At 44.9% G+C, this 17,988-nt stretch overlaps 1 protein-coding gene across 11 annotated transcripts in view; it reads right to left on the bottom strand.

Moving 5' to 3' along the window:
* LOC147025745 (RNA-binding protein Musashi homolog 2-like) overlaps positions 1 to 17,988 on the bottom strand; it is a 203,108-nt gene that overhangs the window by 37,906 nt on the left and 147,214 nt on the right. For 10 of the 11 annotated variants that reach the window (XM_085880442.1, XM_085880448.1, XM_085880443.1 and 7 more), the window contains one exon: positions 5,878 to 5,937. In XM_085880442.1, the coding sequence (XP_085736568.1) occupies positions 5,878 to 5,937 (60 nt within the window). The remainder of the gene's footprint in view (positions 1 to 5,877; positions 5,938 to 17,988) is intronic. The other variant, XM_085880447.1, reaches the window with a different exon arrangement.

The following is a 17,988-nucleotide window of genomic DNA, read 5'->3' as shown; positions in this document are numbered from 1 at the left end:
ACTTCGCTGTTGATCTTTTTTGGTATACCGACCACAGACATAACAGAAGTTGTCAGGATGATTGGTACAGGAACGCCTACTCATCTTTATCTGAAAGAAAGAAATATAACACAAGTTAACAACAATTGTACAAAATAGACATGTTAAAGACATATGTAAATTTCATTGAAATCCTGACTTCTAGGCAATGGGAATATTTCTGTTCCTGAAAATCCTGACGTGATACAGCAAAACGGTTATGATTTTTGAAATCAGCGTACCCAAATTAGTCTTAATTACTTTACACATCTCCAGTAAAAAAAGTTTTTTGAAATTTGTTGTTCAGTGTAATCGGCACAATTAACCCAGTCCTCCACTCCTCCAGAATTGAACCCTCTCTCATGCACATGTTCAACAGCCTCTTCGTCCAACTGACTCTAACATCTTCTGCTGCATTTATGATTTCTGTACACACATCAATGCCTGGCACTCTTCCCTTCTTCATCCTCTTAAATGCCACCAGCATTTCCTCCTCTGTGATCACAAACTCCACTTTCCCCTCTACAGAAAACGGTAGCTCCAGCTCCCCATTGCTTCCATCCTGCTCAGTTTAACAGCCCTTTGAAACACGCTTCCCACACCTTCAATACTGCCCTGCTATCTGTCACTATCCTCTCGCCACCACCCTTAATCACGCCCCCCCCCCACTTCATGTCCTTAGCATCTTCATCCCAGTCACGAGCCAATTTATATATCATCTTCCTCCCACCATCCTCTTTCATATTATTCCTCACCTTATCCACAGCTCTTCTTGCTGCTTTCTTCTCCACCCATACAGGTGTAGCAACCTCACATCATGCTACCCCCCCCCCCTAATCATTGATATTCTCAATCCTTTTCCAAATCTCCTTTTCACCAACTGCCTTCGCTACGTCCTCCGTCCACCATACCTGGTTTCTATCTCCCCACAATGCACCCTTTCCTGATGTCATTCAACACAAAACTTTGGTAATTCCCTAAACGCCTCCTTACTTCTTCCACTCCTCCAAACCTTCTGCTTCTTCGCATAGTTGCTCAAACTTAACCTCTCCTTGTACTCGATGAGGACATTTTCCCTACACTTCCTCCACCTCATAATCTTCCCACCCCTGCTCTTAATCTCCCTCCTTTTCTCCATACATACCACAAACACCACAGACTTGTGGTGGGTGGTAACACACTCTCCCACCACTCACTGCCTTACGAGCATTAGCCCTCCACAACTGTCGCATCCTTACCACTACCAAATCCAGCTGTTTTATGATGTCCACTCCAAAACGTAATCTTGTGGCTTTTCCGTGGAGAAAATACATTAAAAAAAAAATTTATATTGACTACCAGTCAAAACTTTTAGATGAAGCAGGTACAGTGGCCGGTGGTTACTGGATATTTCTACATGCTCGCACTGGTTGTGTTCTAACCCTCACAATCTTTCTTCGAATCGCCAAGGGGACGTGTTGTTTGACCCGATCAGCCAATATTCGTGTTGTGCCGCCCACGTACCGAGCTTCACATCGGCACTTAAACTTATAAATAACATTGCGGAAATATGCGGGGGACATATCTCAGACAGAGCAGAGGAGGCGAGGCTGGAGAGAAGACAGTAGAAGAGAGAAAGACCACCGACCTGCCTGCGGTGAGAGAGTGAGAGATCCAAAGACTCAGCCTCATCACGGGAGGTACCAATGATTATAAATGCCTTGGTTTACACAGCGTGAAGCCGAGAAAGGTGAAGCCGAGAAACACGTCCCCTTGGTGATTCGAAGAAAGATTGTGAGGGTTAGAACACAACCAGTGCGAGCATGTAGAAATATTCAGCATGGGGGGGGGGTGATTTTATCTAGATCGACAGAGAGTGAAGAGGCTGCTGCTTGCCGATCTGAGGGATGACAGTTGGTACGGCAGAGGGTGGAGTCATCAGTAAAGAGATAGAGGATTTTCCAGAGAGTCAGAGAGCTCATTTATGAAAACCAGAAAAAGCACTGAGCCCAGAATGCTGCCTTGAGGAACTCCAGCCTGGACAGGAAGAGGGATGAGATAATTCCATTAAGGGCCACATGTTGACTGCGATAGCAGAGGAAGTCTGCAAGCCAGAGTGGAGAATGCTTTGGATACCATAGGAAGAGTGTTTGGTGAGCAGGGCAGGGTGCCAGACCGTATCGAAAGCATGCGATATGTCGAGGGAGATGGCTCTGATCTCATGACTGGCATTGAGGATCTCCATCCATTGTTTGGAAAGCAGGAGCAGCAAGTGAAGGGTAGAGTGACCTGGTCTGAATCCAAATTTATGATCGGAAATCAGGCCATTGGAGAAGAGGAAGGATTTAATGTCGGAAGCGATGATGGATTCCATAACCTTGTTGACGATTGGGAGATGGCGGATTGGTTTGTTGTTGCAAGGATCTGTTTTTGCACCTTTTTATGCAGAGCAGTCATGTTTGCTGATTTCCAAGCAGAAGGTAGATGACCTTGAGAAAATGGGAGGGTGAATAGAACAAAGAGAGGGTGAGTAGGAGCAGCAGAGCAGGTTTTTAGGAAACGTGGGCTGATGCCGTCTGGACCAGTTGCAGAATCAGAGTCAAGGTTTGACAGCAAGCTCTCCACCTTGTCAGGAGAAAAGGACCCAGAGTCCAGGGACAGATGGGTGTGACTGGGTAAGGTGGGTACAGAAAGTGATGGGTTTAGGACACAAGATTTTGAAGTAAACGCAGAGTTTAGGCATTCAGCTTTTTCACGTGCAGTGTCAGCTATGCAGCCATTTGAGGTAGAAGAGGGGAAGGAGAGGGAACATCCACCAGAAACAGACTTAACTAGATGCCACAAGGAATTGAAGGAGGGAGACAGGTTTGAGAGTTCAAACGAGATTAGAAAGATGTTGTTTCCTGGCTCTCCTCAGGGTAGACGCACACTTGTTCCGAGCTTTTTGGAAGGAACTGAGATTGCCTTCAGTTGGATTTGCCTTCCATGAGGCGAAGGCAAAGTGTTTCAAGATAATTGCCTCGCCATAAGCTTCAGTGTACCATTGGCGGGAGGAAGGGTAGGATAACTGAAGACGAGAGGGGATAAATCTGTACATAAGAGAGAGCAAGTTTCTTTGAAAGAATTCCCAGGATGAGTTGATATCAGAGAAAGTAGAGACGGGAGACCAGTCTAGATGTTTGATGGCTGCTTGAAGTCCCTGCCAGTCAGCCTGAGTGAAATGCCAGACTCAACGGCGCTGGCGTGGTTCTCTAATAATAGCCAGAGAGATGTTTACTTTGACAAGCATGTGGTCAGATAAACCGATTGGAGTTGAGGAAGAACAGCAGATGTTTTCTGGGAAATTGGTCAAAATTAGATCCAGAAGAAGTGGAGTACCATTGGTTGAGATCCTGGTCAGGAAGTTGACAGATTGTGTCAGTCCCATGAGTTGCAGAAGTCCTTTGCTGAAGCATCATGGCAGGTGAGAGAGGTACCCACACCCAGTCAACTGGCATGATAGCAATTGAAGTCACCACATATGAGGAAGAGAGAGTTGGGATGAGAGGATAGAAGTTGGTCCATGTTTTCGGAGAGCGAGGTATAAGTTGAGTCATCACTGTTTGTTGGATGGTCCACACACATAAACCTGAGGTGGGAGGGGAGGGAAGCCATAGCCAGAGGTATTCCTGGGGGTGTGGGGGAGTGCAGGCAATACATGGAGAGTGAGGAATAGAGTTTTTGATGGAGAGAAACTCCGCCGCCAGGACAAGGTGCAGGTCTGTCATACCGGAGGAGGAAGTAACCAGTGAAAGATTCCAGAGAGTCAGAGACGTCTTGAAGGAGGAAAGTTTCTGTAAACAGATTATGTCTGGTTTGTCAGTGGCAACTTGTATGGAAAGATCTGTCGTGTTTGAGTGAAGGCCCCAGATGTTTGAGGTCCACACTGTTAAGGAAGATGGAGGGGAGGAGGCTTTGGGTGCAGCGGAGGGAGCGGAGGATGAGGGAAGAGTGGGGGAGGTAAGGAGAGATGTTGACAGTGTGTGGGGATTACAGAAGCGCACGGGAGAGAGCTGGATGAGGAGGAGAAAAGGCTCAGTGGTGATGGGATGAGGAAAAGTGGGGAGCAATAAGAGAGGGGGCAGAGGGAAGTTGAAGATTGGAGGAGGTGGAGGGATGAGATGGAAGAGAGAGGGCAGGGGAAGGAAGCAGCTTTGTGGAAGTGATGGGGGCAATTTTGAGCAGGGGGAGTGAGGGGGAGATTGGAGGGAGAAGTGTGAGAGGGAAGCTTGGAGGGGGAAGAGTATGAAGGTTGCCTTGAGAGGGAGGTGTGAGAGGGAAGCTTTGAGAGGGAGGGGAGACGATGAGAGTAGGCACGGCCAAGAGACAGAAGGGTAATAGGAGAGGGGAAGGATGAGACTTGGAAGTGGTATGGTGAAGAAGGGAGCAGGCAGGGGGAGGTGCAATAGTTGAGGGGTTGTTAAGAGGAGGAGATGTGAAAAGAAAGAAAGAGCATGTTTGAAATATTGAGTGTACCGATTGAGAGTGAGATATCTGTAAGGTTAGAATGGAGCCCACAGATGTTAGAACACCACACAGTTTAGACAGTGATGAGGCGCTAAGAGCGGAGGTAGGATGAGGGGAAAGATGGGAGGGATAAGGGGGTATAACAGGTGAGGGGTTAGGATGAGGTAAATGTAAGGAGGTGGGGTGAATTGGCATTGAAGTTGGAAAAAAATGAACGATTGATGGAACACGAACATGCATTGCAAATTGGGATTTTAAAATGTTTTAAGTCAGAGATAGTTATATTAAATGAAGTTGAATATAGGATATTGCGAGATTAACATCATTTACCGCAATTCTTTGACCGATGTTATATTTTAGGAATAGCCGATACGCTGTTCAATTAATAAAAAGTGTTGGATGTGTGTGTGTGTGTGTGTGTGTGTGTGTGTGTGTGTGTGTGTGTGTGTGTGTGTGTGTGTGTGTGTGTGTGTGTGTGTGTGTGTGTGTGTGTGTGTGTGTGTGTGTGTGTGTGTGTGTGTGTGTGTGTGCATTCACACATACATACATACATACGTTAACCACAAAAACTATATATTTAGATTCAATTCTGTCAGCGATCAAACGATTGACCATACAATTCATATGCGAGTACACTACCACAATGCCTTGAGGGTGCTGTAAGACGATACCACTTTTAACGGTAGACAAGTAATGATGGCACACAAATATTCCACACCATCTGCTTGTCCTCGCATGCCTCTAATCTCATAATAATAGCATCGAACTTGAAAAGCAGTTACTCCAGCATCTAATAGAGAACAAGCCCAAACCCAAAAGTCTTAATCCTTTCAAACGGAAACCGAGAACGGTGTCCTTGGATAGATTGTGGTGGACAGCATTTTCCTTCCACTTCAAAACAAAGACAAAATACAGATTTATTTATATCTTAAAGAAGACGAAAATTGCCAAACACAAAAATACGAAGCATTATAAAATTTTGGATGTGTTACAGCATAACTGTGCATCAAGCATTACACCTTGCTTTGCAGAATACTGTTTCCAAATTCCATATACAGTATTACTCGCTACAATGTAGATATAATTTACCACTCTTCCACTCATCCCCCTCCCCTCACTTCTTTATGTCTACGGTACATGGACGATCTTCTCCACACATCCAATGCAGGACAATGAGATTATAAGGATCCCTTTGCAGTAATTAAAAGGATGTGAAGACATTAAAAAGTACAAGCATATCCACAAGACTTAGTTTCTATTGGCAATAAAAGGTTACACCAGGCATGTTATAAAAGCAGTGATGTGTGCACATTACTCAAGTAATGGATCCAATAATTTTTAACTTCACTGTTGAGCTTGTATTCTAATTCTTACCAGCTCCACGTGCTGTCATCGCTGCAGCCATAGTCTGTCCATATGCAGCTGCAGGAAAGCCTGTGGTTATGGACATCAGAGAAAAAGAGAATCTACAGACATGCATAAAGTGACCAAGGTTGGGAGATGTAAATCTGTTTGTAAAGGCATCTGTTGATGAACACAATCAAGTTAGAGGATACTAATGTTGGAGTGCAAAACTGTTCGAAGCAACATCACACCAAAGGAATGGAATATGGATGATAAGGTCCAAAATAAAGAATCGTAAACACCTACAGGGTGGTCCAAAATGATGTGAAACTTTCAAACAGCTTTCCATCATTTCAAAATGTCACCCTCTATTTTATTTTCAGGTCACCTAAATAACATGGTTTAAAGTTGTTTTTTTCCCCCTCATGGCAGTTACAACCATGTCAAACAATTTCTCTGTGCCCAAGTGGATGCTCATTTTAGAGACGTCTTTTGTGACAAAGTCATATATTTCTACACAAATGCAAGAATATAAATGCAAGAATTCCACAATACAAAACCATCAAACGTATTGTTGAAAAGTTTAGAGACACCAGAAGTGTGAAAGACTAAATTAAAGGACACAGTGGTCGAAAAACTTCAGTGACAACACCCGACAAGATATAGGCTGTAAGAGAAGCTTTGCAGGCTTGTGGGCACAAATGCACCAAGAAAGCACTGCACACTCAGATTGGAATGGAAACATCATGGGCTATTTGGTGAAAGACAGCAGGCCATGGCGGTATAGTGTGCTGTGGAGGCCTGAAGAGGGGTGGAACGGCCTGGAAGGCAGCACCGCCCACTGCAGCGGGGGCCAATGAGAAGAAATGCGATGTATGAGGGCAGTCCCTGAGGTAATAAAAGCCGTGCACACGCGCAGAGTTGGGATGCTGTTGAGTTTCTTGGAAACCAGATATATCTATCTATCAAACCCTCTATCTCCCGCTGCTTCATTGCTCTGAGAGACAGACCGCTGACCTCATCGCAACTCATCGCCATCCTTTCGCCTTCGCTCATTTGTTGGCTTCAAGCAAGGTTCTTTATTATCTTGCCAAAACGAAGTTTTTGCAAGATATGTGAGTCAGCTTGTATGTTTTATTTTTTTTTTTGTTTGTCTGTAATCACATATAAAAAATTCTGCAGAGCACAGTTATCATTGGAAATTTTTGTAACTTCGCATATCAGAGGCCTATAGAGGTCCCTTTCAGCGCATAAAATTTTCAAGGTCAAGGTCAAAGGTCAAGGTCACTTTGTCGCAAATCAGGGGAGTCGACGAAACCCTTATTTTTTGAGTAATTTTGATAGGATCGTCTTCAAACTGCATGGGAATATAGTTCATGGTCTGACGCTCAGCTGATTAATTTTTGGTGGCGATTGGCCTTGACCTTCATGGTTAGCGCCTAAGGTCAAACATATTTGACCCCAAGGTCAAATTTTCAAGTTTTAGGAACCATATCGTGTCGTACCTCCAATTGAACACCTCGATGAGTGCTTTCTAGATATGTCAAGCTTGAGACATTATGACGTCATTTGGTGACGTTATGAGGCAAACGCATTTTTTCATGGTTACTCCGTAGAACGATTTTCATCGGAATCTCTCGTAGGAAGATATTCCTCAAGGAGTCGCTCCTAGTGGATAGCAGCTCTGTTCACCTCAGTGTGACCTTAAAGAAGTCACACGTGGTCACCTTTTGGCAAGATGGTTTTATATAAGTTTGTTTTTCGTCATCTCACATACTGTCTTCGATTCGATCCTTCTGACAAACTTTGACTCGTCTGTCCAAAGCACCTTTAAACATTGTTCCAAATTCCAATTTCTGTATTCTTGTGCATATTTTAGCCTTTTAGTTTTGTTCCCCTTTATTAACAAAGGTTTTTTGGCTGTAACACATCATTAAAGTCCTGATTTCAAAACTGACCTTTGTATTATTGATGGTTAGACAACCCCTGAGCTATTTATTTTTTTGTATACAATGTTAAAGGCCCGGTCACACCTTGACGTTTTAGCCAACGTATGCCGATTTTTGAATTTTTTTTCTAAAACGCTGGCACACGTTGAATACGTTATGGGTAAGTTTTGATAACATTGAGAGCACGCTGAAAAACACTGCCATACGTCGTTGTACGTTGGCTTTAAACGTTGTACTTTTCGGTTGTCCTCAAATTTTTTCATGCTTGAAATTTCACGACGTATGCCGGCGTATGACTCACACGTTCCGCTACGCTGTCCACAAGTTGTATGCACGGTCTGCGATCGTTGACAGACGTCAACACATGCTACTTGTAAGTTAATCATAAGTTGAGACACGCCGAGGTAATGTTTAGCGTACCCGAAACTTATTTCTAACCTATGATTAACGTGTTGTTGGCACGTTACACGATCGTTGCCACACATCGACAGACGTTACTTTTAAGTTACTCATAGGCTGAAAGACGTCGGTATAATTTCTACGGCAGTTATGATTCGAATCGTTGTGCGTCAGCCTTTTAATAGGCTACGTCACGACATCGTCGGCGATGCGTGCAACGCGCTATGCCGAAGTTAGACTATCGTTGGGCATAGGTTGTGTAGGCCAACAACAGGTTCAGCATTCGTTGGTATAAGTTATCTATAACACAACGAAACGTTCTGTGTCCATTACTAATATGTTATGCATACGACCAACTCGTTATGAATACGTCCGAATCTTAAAAAAAAACATCAAAAGTTCAACGTCAGCCAGCGTTTTACATACATTTTAATACGTTCGCTGGCTAAAACGTCAAGGTGTGACCGGGCCTTAAGGCTTGTAGTGGAGCTAGAAAACAAACTGTAAAACAGTTCAGTTGTCAATTAAATGTTTGTGTTCTTTCTATTCCTCAAGGTGATCTTCAAGTATTGCTCATCCTTGTTGGACAGCTTTTTCGGTATAGTATTCCATTTCTGAGTTTGTCATCAACAGATGATGATTCTCTGCACTTGTTAATTGTGCTTTGAGATGCTTCACTTCATGTCTTTCCTTCTTTATGCAGAAACACAATTCTATGTCGGTCGATCTCCTGAAGTTTTAGCCATTTTGTTTCAAGCTAATAATAATCCTGGTAGATCTGTATTCTGCAGTACGAAAAGTACGCTTTTAGCTTGAAGGATGTACAGAGGAGGAACACCTAATGTTAATAGGGAACACCCGACAATGAGTTGTCAATTAGATTTGATTGGTAAATGTGATTGATTAGCTACTACAACACTTCATATTAGCTGATCATGCATAGTTCACTTAGAGTTTTGATCACAGTTTTTAAAAAATTCTGATCAATGTGAATTAAACATTACTATATGACAAGCTTGGTTTCTTCTCACCCACCAAACTAAGCTCTATTAATAACAGTCAATGTTGTTATAACAGTCGTACAAAACACTGATGGAGGTTTTGAATATATATATATATATATATATATATATATATATATATATATATATATATATATATATATATATATATATAATTCCTGATCTGGGTGCATAAATAACTCAACCACGAATGCCGATTGGTACCGCTAATCCTGGCAGGGCGTCACTACTTCGTGTGTTACCTTACTTTTGGATGACCGCACCAAGTGGGTTTCATGCCCTCAGCGCACACTCAGATTACTTCCGAGCGATACAAATGAGTGTACGCTAGCTAAAATGAGCAAATCACGTGGGGTAGAACTTCCTGACTAACACGACGTGCAGACTATACTGGAACAATGGAGGAAAAGACGCTACGAACTGGGTACATTTGCAAGAATAATTTATTCATCGAAAGGGTGAGGAAAAGTACGTGTAAAAGCAAGGGTTTTATTACAAGGAATACGTACAGCAGGAAAAGTAATGATTGGTGAAGTGCTGCAAAAGAAAGCACAGTTATATACAAAGAAAAGACAGTGCAGCACTAAACGGTTCTAATAGTTCTACAATCCTAACTTAGGCATCCTAACATGACAGGCATCTTCAGTTACACTCCCAAGAAAATGTGGAATAGCAAGAGAGATGAGCCAAAAGTAGGAGGCCATTGCAACCTCTAGATTACCAGGCAGGGACGATGGACCTGCGTGGAAACAATCACTGAGGAGGGGTAAAGAGGAGGAATACTGGGGGTGCCTAAGGTGCGGGGTGTGATAGGGTGCAAGTGAGGATGTGGTGAGGTGCAAGATGATATGCAAGTGAGGTGCAGAGAGGAAGCTATAAAAGGTGTATATCAGTGGCGTTGCCCTGATGGGGACAACTGTTCAGGACTTGCCCAAGTAATCGCTGATGCTCCATTTAGAAACAGGTGTCCACAGCAGATGTCAGACGAGATGGAAAAGAAAGAACGTGTGAGGAAATAGCTTAATAAAGTGTAAGCAAGTCTGTGTGTGCTGATGCTACTGGCTCTTGTGACTGCTCAGCCTTGCGCCAGGATCTCTTGCTCGTCCAGTTCTCTGCTCTGTGGACTCCATCCCCCCTCCGCTCTGACCCATTCGCTCTGTTCCGCCTCTCTCCACCAAGCCAATAAATCACGTGAACCATCAGCCGTGTGTCTCTCTGCTGAATTACGAGCAAGCCTAGCGAGCCCGCAGTGTGGTACGCACAGCTCTTTATCGTTGCTTCATGAGGGAGGAGCTAAAAGGTAGATCAAACTGAGCGATAGGCGTTTCCTAGCACCCCCATTGATGCACAGACAATTACCACAGTGCTGGCCTCACCCATGTAAGGGTACAGCAATGAAGATGGTGTCATTGTGCTTCCATACATAACATGGCGGTGGAGTGTTTGATCGTACTCTCCGTGCGCCGCACACAAAACGGGAGCCAAACGGGGGCAAACCATGCGATGTTGAATGGAGTTCAGCACATTCTTGCGCTCTTGAGTTAGACGCCTGAACATCCAGATCCGAATGTCTGTAATGGTACGTTACATTCTTTGTTCCCTGTTATTCCAAAAGGCACTGATGAGTGCCTGCAGTGGTTGCGGTTGAGGCAATGGTAGCAGTCGCATAGTGGTTCGTTGTGGTTGAGGTGGCAATGGTGAATGCAAAGCGAGCTTGCGTTATGGTTTGATGGTGTGGTGATTATTATAAAGACGTTTGGATCGTTGTCGGAATGTTGCGACATTGGGGTTCGGGTATGGTGAAGGTTGAGGTGAAATTGCCGTTGAATAATGGCGCACATTTCAAATGGGAATTAGCACGCATATGCTAATGAACTGCAGGTGTCCTGTTTGTTGTGAACTTTGATGTGCATGCATGTGTGAAGGAGAGGCTCATGGGCGCAGAAGAAAGATAAGAAAGGAATGAGAAGAAAAACCTACCGAATCCCACACAACGTATATGACCCATAAACCCACTACATATAAGGGAAGGACTACCTGGAATGAATATCAACGACATAACTATCTTGGGAACCGCTATATGTTGTGTGCCATTGCCTTAGAGAGTGACAGTTTCGCAAAACAGTCACAATATCTTCCACAAGCCGCATGCATGACCTGCTTCTACATTCGCGGTCCTGTGCTTCACATTTGCATGGTTTTTTGTGGGCGCAAAAAACATATCTTCCACGAGTCACACATAACACAGTCCTAAAACATATCTTTCACCAGCCACGCTATAAGCAAGATGCGCGGCATGTCCCACCATTCACACTATAAACCGGGCTCACGTGAACCCATGTCCTACCATTCGCGCGATAAAGACGCTCCACCGTATTTACCAGCTGCTGCGTAAAACGTCATCACCCTCAAGTTACACAATTACAAAGCTTCACCGGATCAACCACCTGCCACATAAAATGTTGGCATCTGCCAACATCCCACACAAACAATTGGCAGACTACTCACCCCTCCCACAGCTACCCACAATTCCCACATGACTACTTATGTGCAGCGTGTGCTGGGTCTCAATCATTCTTCTCGGCCCGCTGCCTTTATCGGTGTTTTGTCTCTCATTCTGCCAATTCCGCTAATTCCGCTCAATGATCAAGCATGGCTACCAAGCGCAAGACCAGTGCCGGAGATGCATCGACTGCAAGAGGGAGAAGAAAGTGATGAGTCTGAGCGACAAAGTGGAGCTGCTGGACCGGCTGTTGAGAGGACAGAGGGTAGCCTTGTGGGCAGACTGTATGTGAGAAAAAAAAATCCACCGTTCACTAAATACGGAAGAACGGGAAGGCGATCCAAGAAAGTGTTGTGGCCAGTGCTGTACAGAGCACCAAAGTGTTCACCCACGTACGGGATGTCCACATAGAAAGGATGGATAAAGCTCTCAGTGTATGGATGGAAGACAAAGCGCAGAATAACATGCCTTTAAGTTAACCTTTCATTCGCGCAAAGGCGATGCGTATCTACACACATCTGGCTGACACAGGTGGCGCTGGCACAAGTGACGTTGGTACAAATGGTCCCAGTTCATTCCAAGTGAGCAGTGGATGGTTTGACCGCTTCAAGAAGGGCTATGGTCTTCACAAAGTCAAACTTACAGGTGAGTGTGCCTCTGCATACCAGGTGGCCAAAATATTCCCTGCTCAACTCGCGCAGCTCATCCAGGAGAAGGCGTTCCTACCAGAGCAGATGATCTATAACGCTGATGAGACTGACCTGTTTTGGAAAAAGATTCCAACGTGAACTTTTATCTTGAAGCATAACGGGACAGCATCAGGATTCAAGGCTGCAAAGGACTGGGCATCTCTTCTCCTCTGTGTAAATGCAAAAGTGGACTGTATGACAAAGCCCATGATGCTGTACCGTTCCCTGAACTCACGTGCTCTCAAGGGCAAGAACAAGCACACGCTGCCCGTGTTTTGGAGGGCCAACAGGAAGGCGTGGGTAACGGCAGCAATTTTCATGGACTGGTTTCATAACTCTTTTGTCCCTCAGGTGGAGAGGTATCTGGTGAAACAAAACCTTGTGTTCAAGGATATCCTGCTTGTCGACAACACTGACCACCCAGGGGACCTGAAGGTGGTTCACCCGAACGTCGAGGTGATCTTCCTGCCAACCAACACCACCTCATTGATCCAGCTGCTTGACCAAGGAGTAATCTCGACTTTCAAAACCTATTATACCTTTCGCCACATTTTGGATGTGATGGACTCTGACACAGAACTCACCATTGGACAGTGTTGGAAGGAGTTGAATATAACCCACTGCATCGGTGCAATCAAAGAGTCACTGTACGAGGTGAGAGACGAAACCATCAACGCTTGCTGGCACAACCTGTGGCCCAGGCAGTGAAGAACTTTAAAGGCTCTCCCGACAACACAGAGGAGAGGCATGAAATTGTGGGTTGGCACGGCAGGTGAGAGGGGAAGTCTTTGATAATATGGAGCCTGAGGAGTTGAATGCTCTTATCGCCTCCCATGCCAAGGAGAAGTTGGAAGCCATTACCAAGGTTTCCGAGGAGGAGGAGGAGGATAAGGAGGAGAAGGAAGCGGGCAGCAATGAGGAGGAAGAGGTGTCAAGGTACAACCTCACTGTCAAATTCATGTGTGAGATGCTGCACGACATGGGGTCAATGACTAAGAGGCTGCAAGACGCCGATCCGGTCATGGAGCGTTAACTCAAGTTCAAGAGGGGGTTGGATGACGTGATGCTCCCATACAAGGAGCTATTATCGAAACCTGCAGCAATCTGCCAGGCAGCTCACAATCACGGATTTTTTCCGCCCTGGTCCATCCACATCAGAAGCATCAGCACCTTCACCTAACTTTCCTGCATAACCTTCAATAAACGACACACCAGGACCCTCACCTGTTTCAGTGCCATCGCTTACATTCTTTTCGGTGCACGACTCATCAGCACCCTAACCTGTGTGGTCTTCAGACGACTCCAGAGTCCAATGGATTTTAAATAATCATCATTTGAAAAGTTGCATGTGTTTGTGCAAATAAAAATTTCAAACAGGACCTGGTGTTGTCTTTTATATTTGTAAGCATTTTTTATGAAACTATAATCGTGTGCATTCACAGTTAAAAAGATTTTAAACATTTATTAGTTTCCTCTATGAATCAGTAAGTAACCACCAGGAATCGATCCCCCTTTTTCCAGTTGAAACAATGTGCGACATTCGCAGCATTTTTCATGAATCGGGAAACGTCAGAAACCTATCCCCTTTTTCGCATTGAAATAATGCACAACATTCACAGTGTCGACATTTGCGGTATTTTTCATGGGTCACGAACCGCCGGGAACCTTACCCCCTTTTTCCATTGAAACAATGCCCTGCTAATTGCAGATTCACCATGGGTGGTATTTTCCAGAAACGTATACATATTACCTGCGAATAGCGGGGTCCGACAGAACACATACACACACACACACACACACACACACACACACACACACACACACACACACACACACACACACACACACACACACACACACACACACACACACACACACACACACACACACACACGTATATGATGAGAGCTGTGCGTGTGTCCCCATTTTCTCTCAGAGATGGCCAAACGGTTCTTTGTCAAAGTTTCAGAGGTCCATCAGTGAGTGCCATGTCATGTTTTAGGCAAAAAAATTTATTGAAAATTTTGGAAAAAAAGTGATCCCCCCCAAACACCCAATCCCCAATAGCTCCATCGTGGCGAAGCCTTTGAAGCCTTTGAAGTAATATTGTTGTGGGGCCGGGTGTCGGTGGCGAGCACGAGCACGAGGTGGAGCAGTAGAGTCGGCTCCACCGAACACCCGGAATCTAGATCGTGCTTCTCGGAGAACTCCGAAAGGCACGGGACCCTTACAGGACCGTGAATCGCCAATAATTTGACCGCGTGGGATAGGGTTAATTGCCAAACTTCAATATACCTAAGTATCCACGCGGCAAAGCTACAGGGGAATTCACACCCTCGACGGAGCTCGAGCGGAACGAGCCGTTACGTGCTCGAAACATGCGTAACCCGAGCGGATGGTAACCAAGACCCGTCAGTCCAAATACACAATTCACCGTTTCCCAATTTCCCAACACGCACCGTGCTAAGCCAATGAAAGCAGCACAGAAACGAGCTTGTACATTCAACAATAGGGGTATTTATTTATAATAATAATCGGGGAAGGAAGCACACAAAGAGCAGAGTTATCCGAATAAGAAATGTAATGTACAATGAGCAAAAGAAAGCACTTGCACAATTTTACTTGAAAACGGTCCCACACACAGACATACACACACACAAAGAAATGGACCCCGTCGGGTCTTTATTGAAGGCTTCCAGCTCAAGGAAAGGTGAGCTGGAGACCAGAGCCTGTGCTTGGACCTGTCCACCTCGTGTGGTCTTCGACGATCCGGCTCGGCGGGACTCGAACCTGCAACATGATGTCGCTCCAAGCACCAGGTACAGCGCTCTCCAACCGGCCACGCACCAATCGACAAAGACCAAGGAGAAGATCAGAGATGACAATGACCCAGGACCAGACAAACCAGCCAGCACCAAGACCCGCGACCCCCAAGACGACGATGACCCACGCTCCCAGCCTGGCATTCCTTTTTCCTCCGGGGTGAGAAAAATCGCCATCTGAGGCGATCTCCACCCTCATTGGATGGGGAGTTGTGGGAAAGTCGCTTTCTGTGGCCATCTCAACCCTCATTGGCCAGCGTATCGTGGGAAAGTCGCCCTCTGTGGCCATCTCAACCCTTATTGGCCGGCGTGTCGTGGGAAAGTCGCCTTCTGTGGCCGTCTCAACCCTCATTGGCCGGCGTGTCGTGGGAAAGTCATCTTCTATGGCCATCTCAACCCTCATTGGCCGGCGTGTCGTGGGAAAGTCGCCTTCTGTGGCGTGATTGGACAAGGGGCACGCCCCTGCCTTCCTGGGCGGAGTCCCGGTCTGAGGCGATGGAAATCTCCGCCCACGTACGTGGCCGAACGCACGTGGGCAAAGGCGTCAGTGTGCAAAGTGAAGTGAAGGAGATTTGTTGTAAAAGAAACTCCGCAGCGCACACATGTAATTCCCGTTAGACACAGGTAGGGAGCCCTAACTATAAACACACACTTATCGATATAACTATTCTATAAGGACCTGAATGTTGAGTGCGCATGGCTGCCAGATTCGTAACAATATTAAATGATGCCCAACCCCATTTCTTCATGAGTATTGGGAAGTGTTTTCGGTTCCCACAAATAAAATCTTCAAAATGCCAAGATATCTATACGACCTTATCTCCTTCCTCATTGTTTCTGTCTCCATCATTTGCCAGTTCAAAACAAGATATTTTTCTTTACACGCAAAATGTCAAAAAAGGATATTTCCAATATGTATACGAGGTGTGTTCAAAAAGTATCCAACCTTAATTTTTCGTTCGTAAACAAATGAAGCTAGGGAGGCGTGGTTTGGTGCACGTATGTAGGCGATCCTAATTCGTATGCGTGAATATTTTCCTGCCTGCAGAAGCTGTCAGTCGCCGAGAGACCACCAATGAGTGAGGAAGTGCAAGTGAGCGCCGTCGGATTTTCGTTTTTGACAAAATGACGGAAAAACTTGAACAACGCTACTGCATCAAATTTTGTGTAAAGCTTGGCGATTCCCAAGTGGAAACGATCCGCAAGATTCAACAGGCCTTCGGGAACGAAGCAATGGGCACCACACAGATAAAAGAGAAGAACAACCGCTTCAAAGATGGTCGCAGATCAATGGAAAGTGAAGCACATTCTGGTAGGCCCTCAACATCCCGAAATGAGATAGTCATTGACCAAGTGAGGACCCTGCTGATGCAGGATCGTCGAATCACGATCAGAGAACTTGCAGACGAGGAGGGCGTCAGCATTGGATCCGTTCATTCCATTGTGACTGAGGATTTGGGCTTAAGGAGAATCTCAGCGAAGTTCGTGCCAAAGCTGATAACGATCGAGCAGAAGCAACTCCGTTTGGAGATCGCACAGGACATGCTGGAGACTGTGAACAGCGATCCCAACTTCTTTAACACAGTGATCACTGGCGATGAGACCACAGTGATCCGTCATTTTGTCAAAAACAAAAATCCGACGGCGCTCACTTAAACTTCCTCACTTATCGGCGGTCTGTCAGCGACTGACAGCTTCTGCAGGCGGGAAAATATTCACGCATACGAATTAGGATCGCCTACATACGTGCACCAAACCACGCCTCCCTAGCTTCATTTGTTTACGCAAAAAAAATTAAGGTTGGATACTTTTTGAACACACCTCATATATACATATATATATATATATATATATATATATATATATATATATATATATATATATATATACATACATATATATATATATATATATATATATATATATATATATACATACATATATATATATATATATATATATATATATATATATATATATATATACATATACATATACATATATATATACAGTGGGGAGAACAAGTATTTGATACACTGCCGATTTTGCAGGTTTTCCCACTTACAAAGCACGTAGAGGTCTGTAATTTTTATCATAGGTACACTTCAACTGTGAAAGACGGAATCTAAAACAAAAATCCTGAAAATCACATTGTATGATTTTAAAATAATTAATTTGCATTTTATTGCATGAAGTAAGTATTTGATGCATCAGAAAAACAGAACTTAATATTTGGTACAGAAACCTTTGTTCGCAATTACAGAGATCAGACGTTTCCTGTAGTTCTTAACCAGTTTTGCACAGACTGCAGCAGGGATTTTGGCCCACTCCTCCATACAGATCTTCTCCAGATCCTTCAGGTTTCGGACCTGTCACTGTGCAACACAGACTTTCAGCTCCCTCCAAAGATTTTCGATTGGGTTCAGGTCTGGAGACTGGCTAGGCCACTCCAGGACCTTGAGATGATTCTTACGGAGCCACTCCTTAGTTGCCCTGGCTGTGTGTTTCGGGTCGTTGTCATGCTGGAAGACCCAGCCACGCCCCATCTTCAATGCTCTTGTTGAGGGAAGGAGGTTGTTGGCCAAGATCTTACGATACATGGCCCCATCCATCCTCCCATCAATACGGTGCAGTCGTCCTGTCCCATTTGCAGAAAAGCATCCCCAAAGAATGATGTTTCCACCACCATGCTTCATGGTTGGGATGGTGTGCTTGGGGTTGAACTCATCCTTCTTCTTCCTCCAAACACGGGGAGTG

This window comes from Eptatretus burgeri, chromosome 5 (assembly GCF_056783735.1).
Source record: "Eptatretus burgeri isolate ZD-2024b chromosome 5, Ebu_testis_v1, whole genome shotgun sequence".
Classification (NCBI taxonomy): domain Eukaryota; kingdom Metazoa; phylum Chordata; class Myxini; order Myxiniformes; family Myxinidae; genus Eptatretus; species Eptatretus burgeri.
The sequence above is the reverse complement of the archived record's forward strand: the minus strand, read 5'-3'. Positions and strand labels throughout refer to the sequence as shown.